This window comes from Podarcis pityusensis, assembly GCF_964106645.2.
Source record: "Podarcis pityusensis genome assembly, chromosome: 3".
NCBI lineage: Eukaryota > Metazoa > Chordata > Lepidosauria > Squamata > Lacertidae > Podarcis > Podarcis pityusensis.
In genome coordinates, this window is record NC_138026.1 from 88393806 (window position 1) to 88411290 (window position 17485).

Below are 17485 nucleotides of genomic sequence, written 5' to 3' on the forward strand. Positions count from 1 at the left end.
AAAAGTTCAGGTTCCATTCAGTTGTAGCAGAGGTATGTGCAGGACTGGGTGAATTCTGCAATTCTATACAACTGCATGGGGCCCAAAGGTTAGGGCAGGGCTCCAGGCCTCAGAGATTTATTGTTCCTCCATATGACTAGCAGAAGACAAAGAAATATTTTTTAAAAGGGGGGAAATTTACTTAACCTGCATAATTAATAGAGGTCACAGAATTCAGCTTTTTCTGATGCAGAATTTAGGTTATGCTGGTACTCTTTTAAAGGGGAAAGTATACAAAGGCCAGCATGTATGTACATCTTATTTATCCAGCTTCGGCACAATGAAATTGAACCACAATTAGGAATAACAAAAATATTAACAGAAATACAACATCTGGAACTTGTTCTTCCAAAAGATAAAGTTATGGTAGTCCAAAGAACTCCATAAATTTCACTTAGTTTGTCTTACCAATTATGGTTTCCACACAGATTCATACTGAACTCAAGTTTCTTCCAAATTTTCCATTTCTTAAAAAAGTCCATCTCACAGATTCAGTTTAAACATTCTGTCAACTATTTGTTGCAGGGTTTTTTGAAAACAAAAACCCAAAACAATTATTGTCACTATTCAGGTTACATCATAAATAAATGCAAGCACCAAACAGCTGTCTTGCTTTGTTTTATTTTGTTTTGTTTTTAAAAGACACTAGCTGGATTCCATTAGAATTCACTATGGAATGAACCAAATGTTATTGTACTGACACGATAAAAAAACCAGCTGCCCTGTTCTCCGCGTCTGCCATCCAACCTTCTTCTGCCAAACCATCCAATGATACCACAATTGAGTTCAGGCTGAGGCTGCTCAGAGTCCTATGTGGCTCCTGGTTCCAATTCAGCAGGTTGTGCTGCCATCGCTTTCAAGCGAAAATTCACATCTTCTTCATCTTTTTCTTGCTGCGTTGGTTAAAGACCGGTGATGATCCCATCAGGCTGTCAGGGGAAGGAGAAGCATAGCTGCTTTCAGAACCGTCTGGGCTCTGCGGCATGCCAGCTTCACTCATGCCTGACATGGGCTCCTCAAACACGTCGCTGCCCAGGACCCCATGGTGCCCATGGACGTGGCCTTCCTCACTCTCTTGTGGCTCTATTTTCACCGGAAGGTTCCAGAGAGGGGAAGTGTTCACTTCGCCACCTAAAAGGCAGTTGGGGGCGGGGTAGAGAAAGAGAGAGAGACTTTACTCATCAGATGAGCAAAAGATACAAAACATAGATATGATGAAAACAAGAGACCAGGTAGACTAGCTAGTCTGCATAAATAACATGTTAAGGAATAGGGAGTTGGCATATAAAAACTGCTAACACTTTACTCATGAAGTCTTATTTTTATATCAGGATTAGGCAACGTGTGGTTGGACTGCAAATCCCATCTTCCATTGGCCATGCTGGCTGAGGCCAGTGGGAGTTGAAGCCCCACAACCTCTGGAGGGTCATCGGTTCCCCAGGCCTAGTATATATGGAAGGTTTCAGAAGTTTTGGTGAATTCTGAGGAGAAAGTGAACTAAGTAAAGAGAAGAGTGAACTGTGCTGAACCAATGTACTCAGTGGAGACTGGGCTGCTAATCCTGGAGACAAGGAAACATCCAACAACAAAGGACGTGTTAAAAAGCAAGCCATTTTATCATCCTAAGACAGTGTAGCTTTAATGTGCTCGGCAACAGTACCCACTGGATGCCTGGTGGGACACTCTTCAGCAACTTGGTGAACAGCCTACAGAGCTTGTCAGGGAAAGAGCAGAATAATGGCATTTTTCATTGATAAGCAACAATCCACCATCAGAGAATCACAAGGCATTTTGTATACTTATACAATGTTAGCCTCTTCCCTCAAGCAGTAAAGCACTATTGTTGAACTTTTCAGTGGAATCATTTGCATCCCCAAATGACTTAGGGATCCCTCGCTACATTTCGCATTTCAGAGGCCATACACAAGAGCAATGAGCCCCAGCAGAACAAACAGACTTGTGTTTTCAAAGCCCAGTTAAAACAGAGCGGGATATCTAGACTCCTTTAGCTATATATGCAGCTAAGATTAAAGTTAATAGGAGAAAAGACATGAAATGTTTTGAGGGTTTCTTAATTGCATGGCACAATGGATCACACCAATGAAATTAAGTAGGCTTTACAACCATCAAAGATGAAAAATTATAAAGACTATTGCCCTTTGTTTGCTTAGCCTTTAGAATGGATTAACATTCCATTTTCAAACTTTATTTTAACTACTGCTAGGAACTTTACTAAATTTTATTGCAAATTTGAAGGCAGAAGGGTAGGGTCCAGTTCATTACCAACAGTTCCCTTGATTGTAGCAACATTTCCCCCCTAGCTTTATTCACCACTTTTTAAAAATCAAGAGGCTCAATAGACAACCAAAAATGTGAAAAATGATGGAACTTCTAAACTAATATCCAAGTATCTCCCTTCTACTAGCACTATTACAAAGGCACTGCCTTCAAATGAGCCACACTTTGTAGCATTTTCCATTTCAAAACAAAGATCAACACAGCACTTAAAAGCATCTCGGTTTCCTCTTTTATGAGTCAAGGGTCTACCAGGCAAAGGAACTATGTACCTGAGGTCTGCGGAGACACCTCTGCTTCCAGGTTAGCTGAGAAGCGCTCACTCTGAGCTCCAAGCACTCCCACAGGCAAAGACTGGTCCCCAGATGCCAAATCCCCCTCCAGCTCCTCACTCATGGGAAACGTGATGTCACTAACTGGCTCCTCTTTGATCTTCACGGGTTTCATGTCTTCTGCTGCCTTCTCAGGGTTCACAAGCTTCTCATACTCTTCAGAAAGTTGCTTGCTTACCTGTTGGTAACCACATGGCAGAGATAAGAAGGTGTGGTTTGTGACAGAGGTGCATGGCATCCATCTCCTTCATGACCAGCTCACCCCTACCAAGGTAAGTTGTCTATGATGGAAGATGGAGCCTGGGCTGGGCTATGGTGGAGACAGAAGGCCTTATATTTCTCCCAGCATGGGCTTGCCTCCATCTACACTCCTGCCTGACTGGCTTGGATTGTGCAGAGTGGGGAGGCAATGTGTTTCTGCGCATGGAGTGCTTGGCTGCATCTACACTGTACATTCAAAGCAGGCTCATGCCTCATGCCACATGCCACTTTAAACAGTCATGGCTTCCCTCAAAGAATCCACAGAACTGTGGTTTGTTAAGGGTGCCGAGTTGCTCGGAGACCCCTATTCCTGTCTGAGACCTAAAATACCCAGGCTTCCCTGGGGAAAAGGATTGACTGTTAAACTATTCTGAAAATTGTTGCCCTGTGAGTAGGTCTCTGAAGAACACTCAGCCCCTTAAAAACAATCAGATCACAAAATTCTTTAAGGAATCCCCTTGCAGGAATCACATCTGAGAGGCAAGGCAAATGTCTTAAGTCTGTGTCCCAGCATTATCTCAGTAGAAAAGAACATGTGAAGAATAGCCATCTTCCACTCTGGTGGCGCTGTGGTCTAAACCACTGAGCCTCTTGGGCTTGCTGATCGGAAGGTCAGTGGTTCGAATCACCATGAGGGAGTGAGCTCCCATTGCTCTGTCCCAGCTCCTGCTAACCTAGCAGTTCGAAAGCATACCAGTACAAGTAGATAAATAGGTACCGCTGAGGTGGGACGGTAAACGGTGTTTCTGTGCGTTCTGGTTTCTGTCACGGTGTTCCATTACCCCAGAAGCAGTTTAGTCATGCTGGCCACATGACCCGGAAAGCTGTCTGTGGACAAACACCGGCTCCCTTGACCTGAAAGTGAGATGAGCGCTGCAACCCCATAGTCACCTTTGACTGGACTTAACCGTCCAGGGGTCCTTTACCTTTACCGTTTACCAGTAATATAATAACACCAAGGTCACACCAGAGGTTCACTGGTGCTGACTGGAATGGTAAGGAGCTCCAAAACTGTGACCTTGAGGTTCTTACAGTGAGGAAGGAGCCTTGGCCCTGTATACTTGAAGGAGCGTCTCTACCTCCATCATCCAGCCCAGACACCAAGGTCCAGCTCTGAGGACCTTCTGGAGGTTTCCTCACTGTGAGACGTGATGCTACAGGGAACCAGGCAGAGGGCTTACTCGGTAATGGTGCCCGCCCCATGGAAGGCCCTCCCATCAGATGTCAAACAGATAAACTATTTGACTTTTAGAAGACATCTGAAGGCAGCCCTGTATAGGGAAGTTTTTAATGGTTGAGGTTGTTTGTATTTTTAATATTTTGTTGGGAGCCGCTCAGCGTGGCTGGGGCAACCCAGCCAGATGGGCAGCATATAAATAATAAAATTATTATTATTATTATTATTATTATTATTATTATTATTATTATCAATATTGCCATGGCTCCTGTACCCCTGGAGAATTATAAGAAGCAGCTTTCAAGCGGCTGTTATTTTCACTCTCCCATTGGTTTCATAAATCTACACCTCTTTAGGAAAACACCAGGAATCTCTGCAAACAGATATATTGCAATCTGCAGGAACGTACCCATTTGAGATAAAGCAATGGGAAGCCCCTCCAGGCTAGACATTTTCCCCAACAGAGAGCAATTCTTGCAGGTGTGCAGTGCAATCTATCCCCCAAGCTCCCGGAGCAATGAACAACTTCGCCTTTATCGATAGAGAAAACACATTCACGATTTCCCTGTACTATGAGAACCATGGGAATTAGCTTTCTTGCCTTGCTGGGAGCATACTGCTTCCTTCTCTTCTCACCTGCAGCATATAGCTATGATAATCCTTGATCCGGTGTTGCCAGAACTTCTGCAGAGAGAGCACACTGCCAATGCCCACTTCGTGGAAGACCTGCTCCATGACATCCGGGAAAGGGCTCTGCCCAAGCCGGGCTTCTCGGTCCACAGCAAAGCGCAGGAGCTTAGTGAACTTCAGGCAGTATTCGTGGGCGATGTCTGTCAAAGCTTCCAAGACACTCTCGTTGGCACACTCGAAGCCCGCGTGGGCCAAAATGGTGGCAATGGACTGGTAGAGAAGCTGGCGGCAAGAGGTCCAGCTCAGCTCCATCACTGGCTCTCCTTTGCCTCTGAAAGCAGACAAGGCAGCACCCAAAAGAATTGGTGAAAATGGGGCTCTTCTGGCTAGCGTTGCCTGGGACAAAAATTTCAAGCATGCTTAAAGTTCTAGCTAGCTTGAGATGGCTGGCATAAGACAAAGGAAACTTTTCTCCCCTGAGAAAAACGGTTTGGTGCTACTTCAAAGTTAGATTCTTTGAAGTAAATATATATATATATATATATAGCAAAGAGAACACGACTGCAAATTTCTCACGAGTTCAAAGTAAAGTGTTTGCTTTGAGGTACGATATGTAACTCCTGCAACTTTACCTCAAGGCAACACATTCATATTAATTACAGTGAGGTTCAAAACACCCTACTTTTTAAGGGGGTCTACACAGCTTAAGAATCTAGAGCTGAATTCATTGTGACATTTTAATCCATGGATGACTAAATGTTTTGGGGGCAAGGGCTGCATTCACCCATGAGCTGTTTGACAGGAGTGCTACAGCCACCCCACACTCTTACATGCAATCACACACCCACAGACAACACGCACCAAGCACACACAGGATACAGAGAAACACACACACACACACACACACACACACACACACACACAAAAGCCACCATGAAAACACACCCAGTTCATCAAGTGATCAATTTTATGACTAGGGATGGGATGATCTGCATCCCCAGTAGAGTGTTGGGATGGGCAGAAGTTTGAACAGTGTCTGCTTATTATTATTATTATTATTACTATTATTATTATTATTATTATTATTATTATTATTATTATTATTTGCAACTGCTACCCAAAATCACAGTGGTCTTGGGAAGCCAGAAACAAATGCTGTTAGAAGGCCAGTTGGTCCCCCCAACTTAATCCGAAGTATTTCTAGACCAAACCCATTTTAGACTTTCAGCTCTAGTATCTTAACTATTTATTTATTTTATCTATTTATAGAAGTATTTCTATACTGCTATATCATAAAACAGCAGGGCAGTGCAAAGCAGTAAAGCCTTAAACACCATCAAAACAATACATGCAATCCTTAAAGTGGCTGGTTCATCCATTTAAACACCAGCAAAGGCCAGTCGTGATTTTTTCTACAAAATCTTCAAAGAGACGTCTGAAAGTCAGAAGTGAGGATTCCTGGCAAATCTCTGCAGGAAGGCTGAACCACAGCATGGAACCGGCAACACTAAATGCCTGGCTTCTAGTGGAGACCAGCTGGACCTCTGTAACACATGGGACAACTAACAGCACTCCTCTGGATGATCTCAGCGATCGAGCTGGGATGTAATGGCTCATGTGGTCCTTAAGGTATCCTGGACCCAAGTTGCTCAGAGCTTTGTATATCAACACAATAACCTTCAATCTGGCCCAGTATTTATGTTTTCCTCCATGTTTCCACACTAGTGTTGCTAATGATTATGATGCCAGGTCCGGATTTTTTGACATTTATGGCGTGGCAGAGGAAGCCTTCCTGCCTGGCTGAAGTCGGATACGGACTATTACCTACTCAAGTATTTTTTAAAAATTCTGTACCATGCAAACTCATGATCTGAAATGAGTTGGGCATCATCCAGGTCTGGCACTAACACATGACATACTGGGGTTCATGGCAGGGCCTACCCATTATGGGGGACAGGAAGTGTGCTGATGGGAGGTGCATTCCATGCTCCTGAAATAGCCAGTTTCAAAAACCAATGGGGCTGGGTAACTGGGCACACAGCCCATAATTCCAGATCAGGCCTGCCACCACGCCAACCCTCCAGTTCTTACTACGGGACACAGTATCTGCAGCAAGGGCTTGGGGAAGATGGTATATGATTGGCATGGACTGGATCCCCCTTGTTCTGCCAACTGAACTGTACCATCCCACATCAGTATATTGGGGGAGTGCTGTAGCTCAGTGGTAGAGCATCTCCTTTACATGCAGAAGGTCCAAAGTTCAATCCCCGGCATCTCCAGGTAAGGCTGGCAAAGAATCCCGCCCGAGACCCTGGAGAGCCACTGCAAAGTCTGGGTAGACCAGGGGGCTCCCAAACTGTGGTCCATGGACCACCAGTGGTCCGTGAGCTTCATTCAGGTGGTCTGCAACATGTCCATATTCATATTTTTATAGTACAATGGTACCTCGGGTTACATATGCTTCAGGTTACAGACTCCGCTAACCCAGAAATAATACCTCGGGTTAAGAACTTTGCTTCAGGATGAGAACAGAAATCGTGCTCCGGCGGCGCGGCGGCAGCAGCAGGCCCCATTAGCTAAAGTGGTGTTTCAGGTTAAGAACAGTTTCAGGTTAAGAACGTACCTCCGGAACAAATTAAGTACTTAACCCGAGGTACCACTGTATAGCTGTTGCTTCTCTTATTTCATACACTGTATTTTATGGTTTTGCCATTTGAATTCCATGTAAAGCATGTGCTCTATCGCTGATCAAGTTTTGGCTGGCTGGGGACATTACTGGATAATGGAATTCCGCCATCTTCTCATTCTCATCTGATTCTAAGATGTATAGACTACCCCCCTCAATAGAGTACAGTGACAAATCTGCCAAGCCTTATAAATCAGAGTTCAGGTTAATGAAGTTTCAGGCATCATAAACTGGGTCATTTTCTGTTTCGATCGCTGAACATGACAGGCAGGCTATCTGTCAAATGCCCCCAGCTGAAGTGATGAGAAGCATTATTTTACATGAGGCAAGGCCTTCCCTTTTCTAAGTAGTGAGATCCTGTGGCCCATTTCCTGTTTAACCAGCATGTCAAGGTAAAAGAATATGGTGAATCTGGAAGCGATGGAGGTTCACGCACATAAAATAATGGGCTGAAGCGATAGGCCTTTCCAAAGATGAACAGAATGCTTAACTTTAGAAGGCAAAGGTTGCCTTCTTGCAATTGCTTCAATTTTATGAAACATTACACTGCTGAGCTGCATTTTCTAACCAGTGAATTACTGTAGAATTCTGTTATATGACCAAAGTGTCCTTCCAGGTAAAATAAAAGGTGGATGTTTGTGGATTTAAAGCAAGATTGAATTAGTTACTGATCCTGGTGGTGACGGGTGACCTCCAATGATTCAAAAAGATGGGGAGCTTTTCCCTTATTTCCCTTTTCTGATGTTGGCTCAGCTGTGCCAAATTCCCTCCTAATAACGCCTGAATTCTTCTCTGCATTGTGCCTCCCTTCCTTGGCCTGCCTGTGTAAAACAGCAGCAATTGTCAGCTGGACCTTAACCATCAGCACTAGTGTAAAATTGACAGCCCCTATGAGCGAGTGGTCAACAAGCCTTGCCTTTAGCATTGCCAATTTGCAGCTCCATCACCAGACAGGGATGGTGAAATCTGAAGACAAAGTAGTCCTACTCCTCCTGCCTGTTCCCCCACCTCACCCCCAGACACCCAGCCACCACCCTTTCCTTCACATGGGGTGTAGCAGTCCTGCTTGTTTCTTCATTTAAAGTCATTCATAGGCTGCTACTCCTCCCTAAGGAGCTCAGAGGAGCATACAGTAAAAAAGAAAACACACAGAGGCACTAGAAAACTACAGAACTCGTGAGAGTCCAAATAACCATGAGGGTTCCAAAGCCTGATTTCCAAGCAAAAGTTTAACTGCCTTCCTGAACACTGCATATGCAGATTGCCAAGATGGCCTCAAATGGGGGCAGGTCAGGGCACAGCAGTTCAGGGGCAGGCGGCTATCACGTGGAAAACGGGAGGGGTGGTCACAGGATATAACTAACCACCTCCATATCTGAGGCCCTGAGGCTCTAGGTAGGAATGGAACTCTTGGCAGAAAATCTTAACCCAACCCTTGATTGCCCATACAGAAAATAACTAAGGCTAGATACTTCTGAATAAATGCCCAGGATTATTGTTAATTGTTTAAACCACGATGGGAAAGCTGTCGCGTTCCATATATTTTTTAGCTGCAATTCCCATTACCCATGACCATTGGCATGTGTGCATGATGGGAGCTAGGCTCTGACAACATCTAAAGAGTCACAGGTTGGCCATTCCTGGTTTAAAATGTGGAAACACCAAGGGCCTATTCCACTAAACAGAGGGCTCACTCAGCAGTTTAAAAGAAAAAAATATTGAGCAGTGTAGAACACAGTAACAAGAAAAAAAAACCTCACATTTGTGTGGCTCAAAGCCAAAGCTCACATGGCCAACCACCAGCCCCCAAAAGACCCCACATCACACACCTGTAAAAGTCGCTTTCTGGATCGCTGTGCCGCAACTGAAACGGCATCTTGGGAATCTTGCTGTCGAGAGGAAGCAAGTCATCGGGGAGAGGTGGGGAGCCAGGGCAGGTGGGCAAAGGCTCGCTTTCTTCCATCTTGATGCCCTCCGCTTGTTGCTGGCTCTGACTCTGAGCCAGGGCAATGAGGCTGCGCAGCCGTCGGTTGTGCTGCATCAGCTGGATGGTGTGAATGGTGAGGCTGCATGGCTCCGAGGGGATGTCCAGCATGGTGGTGGGCTTGGGCTTGTTGGCAGAAGGCTGGTGCAGCAGGGGATCCTGGACCTCCACAGTGCGGAACTCTCGCTGGAGCAAATCAAAGGAGCTGCGGTTGGCTTGGCTGGACGAGACGGGGATCTCGCCCCAGTAGCGCAGCATCTTGCTTGCTTGTTAGCACAAAAGCTCTTGAGATCACTTAAGGGACTCTCTCCGGAAGAGCAGCTACTCAGCAGGTCCTTTGCAGAAACAGGGTGGGCATTTTAACCTGGTTCGAAAGACAGGAAGAAAAATCCAAAGGTGTGTCATCAAAAGTTCTCCTTCACCATCCAAAAGCTCAACTGAGTAATAATGCAGCCTTCATCAGAAGCTGAGCAACATCTTCTTTAGGAAGTTATATACATACCCTAGAAAAACAGAAATTGCTGTGAAAGTGGCCTTACAGAGGATCTATAGATTCCAATTAGCGCTAGAGACGGAGTTGGTGGAAAAGGCTGGGATGAGCTCAGGCTCCCCAATACTAGTGTGATATTGTATGAGAACCAAACCATAACTGAAAAAGCCATGACTCTGGTCACATTTAAAACTCCATCGGGGGGGCCCCTCTAATGGGGTGCCTGCTTTTAACATTAAGAAGGTTTTGGGTAAGAAGCCTAAACCCTCTCTACACACTGCTGTTTTAGACACCATGGCTTCCTCCACCCACCTATTTTGATAGTAAAACCATACACTCATTGCTTCATGAGATATGCAAAGTAGACAAGAGAACAAATGTAGCTCACCCATCAAATCTGGTTTGGCCCTGAAACAAAATAGCTGTCAAATGACTGCAGAAATTGGGGAAACACTCCTGGGGGGCCGGCAGACCCCCAGTACCTCCGAGCGTCTCCCGATAGGCACGTCTCTGGAATGGCATGTCTCTTCACTCCAAAGTGCCCATCTGAAACACTTCTCTTATGAAAAGTGCACCCAAGTCTTCTGGCATCACGCAGCAAGAAGATAGAGACATCCGTAGATCTAAACTCTGTTTTATTCACAATATATACAGAGTCCATAATCACGTCTGTGCCCTCCAAACTCTGGCAGAAAACAGAAAGCAATCAGCAAAAGCGAAAGTACAGTCCAATAACACTCTCAGACAGAAGAGATAAGACAGTCTTCCATTCCCACACTCTTCTCAGACATCTCATGTGATTTATACTAATCACACTAACCAGCATCAGTTACTTAAAATCCTAACATACGCCTGTTAAAAGCATGGGATTGGGGGAAGGGGTGGCAGGCTAAAAGCTTGGAGGTGGGATTTCCCCCCATTGTCCAAAATGCTGAGCTGAGTTTCCCCAAGACACTGAGGTGCTTGCAGGATGGAGAGGAGGAGGGGGAAAAAAGAGGATTACAGACGCAGCAGCTTCCAAATCTATTGTGCAAATTAAATACTGCAAATCTCTTGTTTCTCAACAGAGTGCAAATTGGATTCAGGTTACACCATCCATGGCTCACAGACTAAAAAAAAGTCTCAAAACAATTGATATGACAGTAGATTTCAATTTATTCATGCTCTATGTAAACTATTCAATTCAAGACAGCTCCAAGATTAAGTCCCACAAACAGCTTCTGTTATTTAGGTTAAGGCAGAAAAGAACAGAAGAGGAATTTGATTGTGTGTAAATCATTCCTTGGGTGTAGTTACTGAGTCCCTTTGCCAATTCCCCTTACAGGTGTTTTTTTTGCCATACCCTGTGGTTTCCTGGCCAAACACATTGCAAAACGCCTTCCAGCTCAATGCTGTGCACACTTCCCTGCATGTAAGCCCCAATGGAATACAGTAGGACTTACATCTGAATTACAAGGCATAGGATTTCACCGTTATGCTATCATACAGAGGTTGGTATCAAACAGCTCAAACAAGGCAGAAGTAACTTCTAAGGGTTGTCTCAAGATTTGCAAGTAGTTTTTGTGGATAACTGCAGGATTCTATTGATTCAATTCCATCAAAGCAAACTTCAGTCTCCTGCATATCTAAATAGGGCTGAGGGAGACTCCTGCCTGAAACCCTGAAAAACCAAAGCCAATACAATACTGAGTTGGCTGGACCAGTAGTCAAGACTCGGCATAAGCCAGCTTCCTATGTTCCTAGCTTTAATAAATGCTCACAAGCATCTGCTAGTCAATGCAGCTACTGCTAAAGCCATGCTAAATAGCTGAGAGGACGCTATTTCTATGTTTCATTGGTTTGGAATGTGTGTTTTGCCAAGGTGTTTTTTTTTTGGGGGGGGGGGGTTGGATGCATTTTTGAGCATCACTTTTCCCCCCGTGAAACTGACATTTCATTGTGCTTGATGTAAACAAAATCTGCCTTTTTTCCCTTATCCAAGAGCCCGTATGGAGTCCTTAAGTGGGTTCTCTATTGGTAGGAGAAAATAACAGAAGCCAACCAGAGAATATTGAGAAGCAAAGCAACTAGTAAGCCTGATCTTTATTAAACTGTTGCAACAGGGTCCTCACTCACCAGATGCAGGGAGGAGGAACCTAGAACAATGGTGTGCAAGCCCTTATATAGACTTTTGAAAGTGCCAGCCTGTAGCCCAAGACCACCCCCAAAACATCATGCATACATCACAGAAAGAGGTGGTCCCCAGCAGAAATACAGCAGAATCCTGTCTGGCAGGAAACCTGTTAATGGTCACTGATTGGATTACCTGGGCATCCTAGCCATTCTTTTGTGATTATAAATACTTCATTCCTGAGTCCAGGTCACAGCCTCACCCTATTCATATCTTAAATGTGCCCTTAAGGCAGGATTTGTGAGCACAGAGACAATGGGGATGTTTTCCCATTTCCTCCCTCCTTGCAGAGAAACATTTGGTTAGTTTGGGAAAGTCAAAATGGTTTCAGGACTGTCTTCCTGTACTGTTTCAGACATGTGGTTTATATATTTATGTATGTGTTTGCCTTGTACATTTAATTTATATATTTGAGACCTTAAACTCTTATAACATGCTCATTGCCATTTCTTAGATTTCCAAATGTGTCCCCAGGCCCCAAAATGGTGGGGACCCCTGGTTTAGATTGTTTGCTTGGGGAACACCAGACAAAAAGAGTAGGTGTGGGCACAGATTCTCCTCACTGACACATTTACATTTGAAAATGTTGCTGTGCAGGGTGCTTCTTTATTCAGATACATATGTGCTAAAGGCAAGTCGTTTTAAGAACTGCTTCAAATATGAGAGCCGGTAAGTAGGTATCTACACACTTCAAGTATTCACCGTGTCCCTGTATTGCATAAGTTGTGTCCTCATTTTAGGGACAGCTGAACAACACATACTAAAGGAGGCTCAGAGGGAAAGTGGGCTGACTTTCTAGTATAGAGGCAGGCTGCAAGAACGTTGAGGGTTCAAACAAAATGAACAACACGTGCAAAGTGAAGCAACCCTGCCCCGTGGTGGGAGTTACTCCAGGTGAAAAGGAGAGGTCGTTTGAGCGTGCCCAATAAATTTCCACTCAGGTAAAGGGTGCACAGGTTTCCTGTACACACAGAGAGAGAGAGCGCGAGAGAGAGCGCGAGGCGGACACGGACGGTCGGTCGGTCTTTCAAAGGCAGTCAGGAAAGCCTTCTGCCCCCTTCTCAGTCTCTCGGATGACCACCCTCCAAATCATAGAACTGCAGAGTTGGAAGCGGTCCTAACGGAGGGGCCATCTAGTCTGACCCCTGCTATGCAAGGAAACGGCTTTGACCGGGATGCCCACCACCTAGAGCCCTCCGCAAGAGCAGTAAGGAGCCCTGTTGAATCAAGTCAAAGGCCAGCGGCGAGCTGGATGCCCCCGAGGGTAGTCCACAAGGGTGAAGCGGCGGCGGCGGAGCTCTCTCCCAGGAGCTGGCATCCAGAGGCATGTCGCTTCCGACCCTCCATCCTTCTCTCCCCCTCGCTTGTAATAATAAAATTGCCACATGGCTTTCCAGCCTTTAGGTAGCAGAGCGCGCGCGCAGGCACACACGCGAACATGCAAACTCGGGACCCACTTACCCCCGCGGGAGGGCGCGTACAAAGGCCCAGCCCTCGAAGACAGTGACTCCCTTCCCGGAACCAAAGTGCCAGGGCGGTGGTTTCCGCGGGGGGACGGTTTGAGAACCGGACGCGCTAAAATGGCGGATCCCGCGAAGGAGGGCTGCGAAGGAATGGCGGATTTCAAGAAGCCGACTCTGCCGCCTCCGCTGCCGCCTCCGCTGCCGGCGCCGCCTCCAACTGGGGCAGATGACCCCAAGAAGACAGAGGTTGCCAAGCCCCCGCGAGGCCCCGCTCCTCGCCCTTGCCCCCCTCCCGACCTCCCGCGGTACCAGGAGCCTCCGTGGGGAGGATGCCCTGCCAAGGAAGAGGAGGCCTCGTCCGGCTACAGCCTGGAGGTGGTGAAAGGCGGCTCCGTGCTGGAAAGCGTCCGCTTGGCAGGCCGCAGCTGGCTGCTGGTGGGCCGCGCGCCGGGCTGCGACCTCTCCCTGGCTCACCCGTGTGTGTCCCGCCACCACGCCGTGCTCCAGCGCCGCCCGCCGCCCGCCGGGGATGAGGAGGAGGAGGAGGAGGAGCGAGGCCAGGTCGGGGAGGAAGGGGAAGAGCAGGGCCCCGAGCCCGGGCTCTACGTCTACGACCTGGACAGCGCGCACGGCACCTTCCTCAACAAAGCTCGGATCCCGCCACGCACCTACTGCCGGGTTCGGGTGGGCCACGTCCTGCGCTTCGGGGGCAGCAGCCGCCTCTTCGTCTTGCAGGTAAGGAGAGGGTAATCGTGATGATTTATAAGAATAATTCATTATTTATACTCCGCCTGGTTTCCCCAGCCACTCTGGGCGGCTTCTATCAAAATATTAAAAATAACAATCAAACATGAAAAACTTCCCTAAACAGCGCTGCCTTCAGATGTCTTCTAAAAGTCCGATAATTATTTCCTTGGCATCTGATGGGAGGGCATTCCACAAAGTGGGCGCCACTACCGAGAAGGCCCTCTACGCCCACCTGTACCTTTGGGTGCAGGTTGTGGTCTTAGTTTCTGTACTGGCCAAGGGGGTGTCTGTGGTGCAGTCCTACACACTTTTACCCAGAAGTCCCGACTGCATTCAGGAAGACTTAGAATTGTAGAGCTGGAAGAGCCCACAAGGCTCATCTAGTCCAACCCCATCTTTTGCCCAACATGGGGCACTTACCCACAACCCTGAGATTAAGAGTCCCATGCTCTACCAACTGAGTCTGCCACTGCTTGGACAGCCTTTCATAAAGGAACGTGAGGGTAGCATGCCAGATTTAAGATGCTGTGAGCACCTTCAAGCAGGGCATCCAACACCTAATTCCTGCCTGTCATCCTCCTTCTCAAGGGGAAGAATGACTGGTGGAGCACCTTCAGACATGGACAAATAACACACACACTGCCTCAGCTTGCTATGGCAAGCAGAATTATTGAAGGCTGGATATAACAAGAGAGTTCTCTGATCAACTAACACAGAAAATAGGAGTGTCTCTATAGATCAAATGTATTTGCTGTTTTGGTTTGTATTTGGAATTGGAGTTGTTTTTAAGATGTATTCCTTGTTTTATCACTTGCTGTTTGCCACCCTGGGCTCATTTTGGACAAAAGGCAGGATATAAATTTAATAATTGAACAAGTGGCTGCATATTCAAAGAGCAATGCTGTTCACTGTCTATTATCCTGTAACAGGTAATGATGCTGAACTGCACTTGCAGATGTCCCAATTCAAAGTGATGCTTTTGACCTATAAAACCTTAAATGGCTCAGGACCACAATACCTCAAGGACCACCTCCCCCCATATGAACCGACCCAGACCTGTGATAATCATTGGAGGCCCTTCTTTATGTGCCTCCTCCATGAGAGGTCTAGAGGGTGGCAACATGAGAATGGGCCTTTTGCCTGTGGCTCGCCTTATGTGAAATGCTCTCCCCATGGAGACTTGCATTTTCTAGCTGTTTCACCTTATGGTGTAGAAATGTTCTTGGTTTTTCATTTTAGTGAAGGGAGAGGCTCTGTGTTTCACAGCATCCAATTTAAAGATGAATTAAGAATCTACCTAGCAGCTCATTTATACATATTTATACATATCACTGAAGAATTGATGTTTTTGAATTATGGTGCTGGAGGAGACTCTTGAGAGTCCCATGGACTGCAAGAAGATTTCCTTTCTTAAGGAAATCAGCCCTGAGTGCTCACTGGAAGGACAGATCCTGAATCTGAGGCTCCAATACTTTGGCCACCTCATGAGAAGAGAAGACTCCCTGGAAAAAACCCTGATGTTGGGAAAGATTGAGGGCACAAGGAGAAGGGGATGACGGAGGACGAGATGGTTGGGCACTGTTCTCGAAGCTACTGCGGGAGGCAGTGGAAGACAGGAGTGCCTGGCGTGCTCTGGTCCATGGGGTCACGAAGAGTCGGACACGACTAAACGACTAAACAACAACACCATTCTATAATAGTTAAGAAACTTGAACTTTAATCCTAACTACATTTGTTAGAGAGTAAATCCCACTGAACTCAATGGAACTTATTTCTGGTAAATAAACTAAGGTTATAGTTATCATAACTTTTTAACTGGCATTCAGTTTTGTATGTTGTAACTTAATCCGCAGGGCCCAGAGGAGGATCAAGAACCGGAATCAGAGCTGACTGTAACCCAGTTGAAAGAACTCCGTAAGCAGCAGCAGGCCAAATTAGAGAAGACCATGCTGGGCGATGATTCTGATGAAGATCAAAAGGAAAAGGATGAACACAGAAATGAAAATAGTCGGAGTACTGATTTCACTTGTTCCTGGGGACTGGGTAAGTTAAGTTACAGTATATTACTGGTAGACTCTTAACACTTACCTATGCTTCATCTTCAACCATTGAAACTTGTGTGGTGTTAGTTCATGGAGCTTGTTTCTGTCTTCTGTTTTCATTGCAATAAAATTATATGTGAATTCCATGTTTACTGAGGACTGGGATTATTTCCTACCAAAAAGGCTGTTCAAAGGCTTTGTACATGTGGCTTTCTTCCACCTGTAGGTATCTGGGCAAGGTTTATCTTGCCACACTCCTAGATCATAAAATGAGGCTGTATTTTATTCTCTTCTATATCTACTCTCATTTATAATTTTATTTGCATTTGTTTTTCAGGGGAAGATGCAGAGGAAGAGGAGGGTGAAGAAAACCCTATCGCCATCGAGTTTCACGAGGATCAAGAAGCCTTTTATTTGAAAGATCCCAAGAAGGCATTGCAAGGTTTTTTTGACAGAGAAGGTATGTGTGTTATCTGTCATGCTTGTCTACCATGGTAGTGCTGCTTAGCAGAGCCACTCAAGAAGTTAGTGTATATACATATAATGCACTGCTTTTAGCATAAAAGCCTTCAAATCAGCTATCAACAAAACCATTAAAGCCACAACATATAGAGGAGTGGAAGAGTGGCAAAAATACTGTACTTCAGATAAAGAAATGAGGGAGTAAGTAATTTCTGGGTGATCCGAAAGGGCAAGCAGGTGGTCCTTTAAATGCCCTCGCCCCAGACCAGCAGTTTGAATTGGTCCCAGAAACAAATGGGGAGCCGATGTAGATAGGCCAGCTGTGGTGTAAAATATTTCAAATGAGAGGCCCCAGTCAGCAGCCTGGCTACAACCTTCTGCAGCAGCTGCAGTTTCCAGGCACTCTTCAAAGGCAGGCTACTCTGAACATGTTGCAGTAGTCTGATTAGAATACAACTAAGTCATTTGATGGTGACAAGATGCATATTTTCAAGTAAAGGTCACAGCTGGTTCACAGGTCAAAAGCTGTGCAAAGATGGCCCTGTCCACCGCTGCCACCTGACCAACCAAGAAAAAGACTGGGACCCAGACTGCTAATCTGATTCTTCAGAGGGAGAACTACATTCCCCCAAACAGCATTCCTACTGTCTAAAAGTACTTTTGTCTCAGTTTGTTTGCCCAGTCAGTTACATAGCCTAGACTCTGGT

General features: G+C 45.9%; 2 protein-coding genes across 9 annotated transcripts in view; one reads left to right on the forward strand and one right to left on the reverse strand.

Moving 5' to 3' along the window:
- SUPT7L (SPT7 like, STAGA complex subunit gamma) lies at positions 1-14231 on the reverse strand. 6 transcript variants are annotated; one of them, XM_081000252.1, is made up of 6 exons: positions 13526-13633; positions 10283-10579; positions 9250-9768; positions 4741-5065; positions 2607-2844; positions 1-1170 (listed from the first exon to the last, which is right to left on the reverse strand). In XM_081000252.1, exons 3-6 carry the CDS (start codon positions 9660-9662, stop codon positions 908-910), a joined length of 1239 nt encoding a protein of 412 aa, XP_080856378.1. In that variant the 5' UTR covers positions 9663-9768; positions 10283-10579; positions 13526-13633; the 3' UTR covers positions 1-907. The 6 variants fall into 6 exon arrangements, with proteins under 6 accessions (XP_080856378.1, XP_080856376.1, XP_080856373.1 ...); XM_081000250.1 differs by lacking the exons at positions 10283-10579; positions 13526-13633 and adding an exon at positions 14196-14231; XM_081000247.1 differs by lacking the exons at positions 10283-10579; positions 13526-13633 and adding an exon at positions 14002-14132.
- The window catches only part of SLC4A1AP (solute carrier family 4 member 1 adaptor protein), an 18173-nt gene continuing 14317 nt past the window's right edge, over positions 13630-17485 (forward strand). For all 3 annotated transcript variants that reach the window (XM_081000163.1, XM_081000165.1, XM_081000164.1), the window contains exons 1-3: positions 13630-14262; positions 16128-16317; positions 16654-16776. In XM_081000163.1, coding sequence (XP_080856289.1) covers positions 13645-14262; positions 16128-16317; positions 16654-16776 — 931 coding nt within the window. In that variant the 5' untranslated portion in view covers positions 13630-13644. The remainder of the gene's footprint in view (positions 14263-16127; positions 16318-16653; positions 16777-17485) is intronic.